Source organism: Otolemur garnettii, unplaced genomic scaffold (assembly GCF_000181295.1).
Source record: "Otolemur garnettii isolate 467f Iridium unplaced genomic scaffold, OtoGar3 scaffold00014, whole genome shotgun sequence".
In the NCBI taxonomy this organism is placed as follows: domain Eukaryota; kingdom Metazoa; phylum Chordata; class Mammalia; order Primates; family Galagidae; genus Otolemur; species Otolemur garnettii.
The window spans coordinates 30210590-30217065 of NW_003852409.1; the positions used below are offsets into that span (position 1 = coordinate 30210590).

A 6476-nucleotide genomic window follows, 5' to 3' on the forward strand; every position below is an offset into this window, starting at 1 on the left:
AGCCCAGGAGCTGGAGGTTGCTGCGAGCTGTGACGCCACAGCACTCTACCGAGGGTGACAAACTGAAACTCTGTCTCTAAAAAAAAAAAAAAAAAGAAAAGAAAGAAAATAACTGCTACTATTACAAAATCAAGATTATACCAAAACATGGACATACATACGTGACAGTGTATATCCTTATGCCAAAGTCACCAGCCTGTGTGGAGGGCTGAGAGCTGCTCCAGGCCAGGGCAGGAATGCTGGGAAGGACAGCTGTGCCACTTTGACTCTCTTGGTCAGTGTTTTTCAACATTTTTTATCTCATAGCACACTTGAACCTATAGTTAAACTTTCACAGCACACTTAAATTATGTTTATCCAAAAGAAGAGTAAAAAAGAAAAAGAATATATTTACTGTGCTTTGAACTTCTTTTGAAAATAACTAATGATCTTTAAAATTTTTGGAGGCACACTAAGATCCACTCATAGCACTCCGAGTGAAAATCACTGCTCTAGTGGCTCACCTGGGGGTCATGGGTTCTCCATCCACGGAGGTGGCTGGGCAGAAGCCAGGTGTCCCCCTCAGGGGGCGACAGTGCAGGGGATTCCAATGAGGGTCCAATAAGAGGACCTGGGAGATTTTCTCTCCCATCTCTCATCCTGCTCACCTACCTTCTGAGGCCATGCCCAGGGCTTGGCTCCCAGCAGGCATCCCACTAGTATTGTTGAATAAATAAATGGTTATCTTGGTCCCCTCCAAGGTGACATAATAGGTGCTCAGGAAATATTCTGAGAATGAATGAATTGCTGTCTTTCTGGTAGCATGGCTGAAATGGATGAGCGGTTCCAGCAGATTCTGTCATGGCAGCAGATGGATCAGAGCCGAGCCATCAGCCAGATCCTGCAGGAGGTGAGGCCTCGCTAAGCACATAGGAGGGCCTAGATGGGGTGCACGGGAGGCAGGGCCAAGCATCAGAGCTTCACATGGGGTCCCGTACCAGGCAGTATGAAAGACCCAAGTGGCTTAGCCCCCCCTAGAAATATACAATTCTGGCTCAGCTCCTGTAGCTCAGCGGCTAGGCTACCAGTCACATGCACTGGGGCTGGTGGGTTCAAACCTGGCCTAAGCCTGCTAAACAACAGTGATAACTGCAGCAACAGTAACAAAAATAGTCAGGCATTGTGGCAGGTGCCTATAGTCCCAGCTACTTGACAGGCTGAGGCAAGAGAATCACTTAAGCCCAAGAGTTTGAGGTTGCTGTGAGCTGTGACACCACTGCACTCTACCAAGGGCAACATAGTGAGATTCTGTCTCAAAAAAGAAATATATAATTCTCCAGGCTGGGCTTGGCGCCTGTGGCTCAAGTGGCTAAGGTGCCAGCCACATACACCAAAGGTGGCAGGTTCAAATACAGCCCAGGCCCGCCAAACAACAATGATGGCTGCAACCAAAAAATATCTAGGCGCTGTGGTCCCAGCTACTTGGGAGGCTGAGGCAGGAGACTCACTTGAGCCCAGGAGTTGGAGGTTGCTGTGAGCTGTGATGCCATGGCACTCTACCCAGGGGGACAGTTTGAGGCTCTGTCTCAAAAAAAAAATAATAATAATAATTCTTCAGGCTGGGGGGAGGGGGCCAAGGGTAGGCAGTGGGCACTGAAATCTAGAGATGCACTTCTCCTGTTCCCTGAGGGGGCTTAAGGGACCATGGTGATGATGTCACACCACATAAGCCAAGCCACGGAGAACGCTGTGGGACTTCTGAACTCTTTTCATGTCCCATCCTCTGCTCTTCCGCCTATGCTGGTGCTTAGCAGGTGCAGGGTAGAGCCCTCAAGTGGAGGAAACCAAGGACCCCTTGACCTCTTCCCCTTCTGGCTCCATATTATTCCATTCAGCCTTGTCCCTGCAGCCCATGGACATCTCCCTCCCCCCTCTCCCTTACCCCTCCATGTGTGTGTTGTCCTGCCTTGCCCAGCCCATCTCCCCTCCCCTTCTGCCAGATTGCAATCTCTGTTCTAGAATGGTTTGACACTTGACTGAGGAAGATTCTTTGCCTCTCAGAGACGGTGAGGCTCAGCGTCTAGGTAGACTTGGTGCATGTCCCAGCACCAGCCATTCACATCTCCAAGACTAACTTCCCTCCTTTGTGAAACGGCACTGAAAGTGCCAGGCTGTTACTGTGGTGGAAATTCAGGCCACAATTCAGGTAGAGGGCTGCGCAATGTCCAGCCCACAGTGAACTCATGTCCTTTTAAGATTTAAATAAGTGAGGTGAAGTTAGGCTAGGCACAATGGCTCACCCCTGTAATCCTAGCACTCTGGGAGGCTGAGGCAGGTAGATTGCTTGAGTTCAGGAGTTTGAGACCAGCTTGAGCAAGAGCGAGGCCTGTCTCTACTAAAAATAGAAAAAATTAGCTGAGTGTTGTGTTGGGCACCTGTAGTCCCGATTGCTGGGTAGGCTGAGGCAAGAGAATCATTTGAACCCAAGAGTCTGAGGTTGCTGCAAGCTAGGCTGATGCCACAGCACTCTAGCCTGTGCAACAGAGTGAGATTCTGTTTCAAAAAAAAAAAAAAAAGGAAAAGTTATTTCTGTCCATCTCTCAGACCCAGAGAAACCGTACATTAAGGTATTCTGTATTCTGCTTTTGCTTCTTCCCTGATGGGGCTGCAGGGAGAGGGGTGCGGGCTTTCTTAGCATCCTGTGTTCTGTTTGCAGAGTGCTATGCAGAAGGCTGCATTTGAGGCCCTCCAGGTGAAGAGAGACCTGATGCATCGGCAGATCAGGAGTCAGGTGAGTGCTGGGATGGTGGTCCCTGACCTGCCCTTCCATTGCTCGGAGACTTGCAGAGTGGCTCAGCAGGACCACAGGGGCAGCAATTGCAGTGTGAATCCCAGCCCCTCAGCCTGTCAGCTTGGCAAGCAGATACACAGACCTCCGCCAGGGGTTCACTGGGGGCATTTGTCCAGAGCGTTGCCAACAAATGCAGCCAAGTCTCCACAAGGCCTGGGCCAGGAAGGGCAGCACTGATGTGCAGCCTTGACTGCTGGGGCAGCCGTATGCTGCCTGTGCTTCAGGCAGGACCCCCTCGTGGGGCAGAGCAGCCTGCACAGATCCTAGAGCCTCATCAGCGAAGACTGACTGAGACATCTCTGGGCAACTGGATTTCCCAACCAGGGGCAGGTGGGCCATGGGCCTCTGTGGGCCCCAAGGCTGGCTAAGGAAGCGCTTCGACCCAGAGGAAGGGCTCAAGCTCCTGTCCAGGCTCCTCTGCTGATCTGCAGGGTGGCTGTGCCTGTCAGTGGGACCAGGGGATGAAGGAGCTTCAGGTCATGGGAACATGCCTCTCATCATATTCAGCACACTTTGAATTTCACATTTCATATGGTTTTTTTCTTTCTCTTCTTTTCTTTTTCTTTCTTTCCTTTTTTTTTTTTTAACCAAAACCAACTTACCTTTTATTTCCCTCTTTGATTTGAATCTCCCATTGCCAGACATGAAGCTCATTCCTCTGACCAGGGGTTAGTGGGGTCATAGGGACTAGGGACGAAGGTCATAGGGTCATGAGCAAAGGGTAGAAGTCACTGACTGTGGGATCTGACTTCCAGGACTAAAACCCCCCAGAGGCAGCCTGGAGAGTGTGTGGTGATCCCCAGACAGTTCTCACTGTGAGTGGTTTTGACCCACCAGGCCAGCTGATCCCCTTCAGACCCTGAGCAGGGACATCCCAGAGGAAGGGCTCTCTCACTCATCTGCTCTGTGTCCTCCGGCAAGTTGCTTAACCTCTCTGAGCCTCAGTTTTCATGTCTATAAAGTGGAGGCAATAATACCTCCTAACAGCCAGAAGAGTACTAAAGAAATGGTGCATGGAAAATGCACAGCGCAGGCCTAACACACGCAGGTGCTCCGTACTCAGCAGCTCCGGGACCATCGTTACTACTCATTTCCATCACTATCTGTCCTCCCTGAGGCAACTATGACCAGTGAGAGACTCAGAGATAATTCTGTGTCTGTCATTTGTTCTGGCCCCCTTCCTTGTTCCACACACCCTACCCCAGACTCTCCTAGTCAGCGGCATTGGTCAAGGCAAGCATGTCCATGCCCCAGGGCATTCAGAGCCATGAGATGACTGACTCTTCTTAACCCCCTTGCAGAGGTTCCCAGGGCCTGCAGGTTCCCCTCATTCCAGAGCCTCCCCCAGAAAGGTTTCTTGGAGCCCATGTGGCCAGCAGAGAGTAGTGGCACAAAACCATGGTTAACATGAATAAAAACATCCCCTGTTTCGTCTTCTGTTTAGATTAAGTTAATAGAAACTGAGTTATTGCAGCTGACACAGTTGGAGTTAAAGAGGAAATCCCTGGACACAGAGACACTACAGGTATGTAGGGCTCCCAGGCCTGCTCACCCTTCCCCTCCCCTCTGTGGCAGGATACCTTCCTGGTGCCCTCCAACCCTTTGGCAGCTGCCCATCAGTCCCGGGCATGGGAGCTTCTCCAGAAGACAGAGGGCAGGGCTCCTCTGTGGCTGGGATACTGGAAAAAGTTCCCCAGGCCCAGAAGGCCAAGCACAGGCCAAGATTAGCTGTTGGGTAGCATGTTGCCAGGCAGGAGGGTCAGAGGAAGGAAAGTTTCATTGCCGAGGCTCACCCCTACCTCCATCTCCATCTCTGCATTTCCTTTTTTGGGAGCGGGGTCACTGCTGAGCTCCCTGTCTTTTCAAGCCATGCTTCAGGGCTGTGGGGCTCCCTGAGTAACATCTGGAAACAAGCTTTTTGGTGTCCCCAGGATGTCTGGAAGTGAGGGCCACCTGTTTCTGTGTCCTCCCTTCAGGCAACATCTTGGTGAGCTCCAGCCCAGGCAGCAAGCCCTGGCAGACTGTGTTCCATCTGGGACCTTCTGTGCAACCTTAGTGGGTGTGGGGATCCCTCTCTGGACCTTAGTCTCCCCGGGTGCACACAAGGGCTGGAAGGAATGGTATGTGAGGACATGCACCTATGCTAGGTGTTTGAGCACAGCCTTCCATCTGTCACTGTCCTGTGTCTGTTCTTAGTGGAGAGGTTTCCTGTTGTCTTCCAGGCTTCTCAGTGCAGTGAGCTTGCTGGGGTCTGCCACGGTGTGCTGTGTGCCCTTGGGCAGGTCACGGTCCTTCCAGGCCTCCCTTTTCTCCTCTGTAAGATGAAGTCATCATGCAGGCCCAGCCTGTGTCCATCCAGGGCCATCAAAAGAGGGGGAGCTAGCACAGGGAAAATCCTTTGTGACCCTCAGAGTGGTCTTCAGAGATGAGAGGCTTGGAGCTGTTTGCAGAGAAGCCACAGCCATAGCACTTGGGCAGGGCCCTTGTCTCTGCCTGTTGGGGTTGTCAGGGCCTCCGCAGGGTTTTTGAGAATAAGCGCAGGCGTGGAACAGGGACGTGCATGGGCTCCAGTTTACATGCACCTACGTTTATGTAGAGCCTTCCTCATTTCACACCTGCCCTCCTGGCCATTTGCTTCTGCCCACGGGCAAGACCCATGGCTTGTCATTTCTTTTGTTTAATGTTTCTTACCATTCCATTGTCATCAGTCACTAGAATCATCCATGCCTAACCTTAACCCTACAAAGAATGGAACTGCAGGCCTAGGAGAAGGAGGGTAGAGGGGCCTCTTAGCTCACTTCAGGCCAGAGGCATCGGACAGAGCCTCGAACTGAGCTCCCAGCTGAGAACGGAGTGAGTGGAAGATCCTAGACCAAGCCCTTCTCCACCCTGCACCCACTGCAGGGACTCCTGGCGTGCTATGAGCTCATGGCACGTTGGGGATGATCTTGTGTTGCAGGAGATGATCTCAGAGCAGCGCTGGGCCCTCAGCTCCCTGCTCCAGCAGCTGCTCAAAGAGAAGCAGCAGCGAGAGGAAGAGCTCCGGGAGATCCTGGTACGTGTTTGGCTTCTGTGTTCCCAGTCACACATGGATTCGCTTTTTCTAAACACACTTGCCATTTTTAGAAACACTTTTGTTATTCAAATAAGAGTCATTCATCAAAGAAAAAATGGCAAGTACAAAGGAAAAGAATTTCACTTCTGAGAATTATCTGCTGCTAAAGTTTTGATGCATATTTTCCAAACATTGTGAAGCATATTTATAGCTATTCACATATGTGCCTTTGAATCATAAAATGGGGCACACCCCTTTACAACCAGCTTGTTTTCATTTATTCTTTTTTTTTTTTTTCTTTGAAACATCTCACTCTGTCACCCAGGCTAGAGTACTGTGGCACCAACCTAGCTCACAGCAACCTTAAACTCCTGGGCTCAAGCAATCCTCTTGCCTCAGCCTCCCAAGTAGCTGGGACTACAGGTACCCACTACAATGCCCAGCTAATTTCTCTCTCTTTTTTTTTTTGAGACAGGAGCCTCAAGCTGTCCCCCTGGGTAGAGTGCTGTGACATCACAGCTCACAGCAACCTCCAACTCCTAAGCTCAAGCAAGTCTCCTGCCTCAGCCTCCCAAGTAGCTGGGACCATAG

At 51.1% G+C, this 6476-nt stretch overlaps 1 protein-coding gene across 1 annotated transcript in view; it reads left to right on the forward strand.

Moving 5' to 3' along the window:
• The window catches only part of LRSAM1 (leucine rich repeat and sterile alpha motif containing 1), a 55417-nt gene that overhangs the window by 35119 nt on the left and 13822 nt on the right, over nt 1-6476 (forward strand). The window contains exons 18-21 of the mRNA XM_012802386.2: nt 802-889; nt 2696-2770; nt 4275-4355; nt 5790-5885. Coding sequence (XP_012657840.1) covers nt 802-889; nt 2696-2770; nt 4275-4355; nt 5790-5885 — 340 coding nt within the window. The remainder of the gene's footprint in view (nt 1-801; nt 890-2695; nt 2771-4274; nt 4356-5789; nt 5886-6476) is intronic.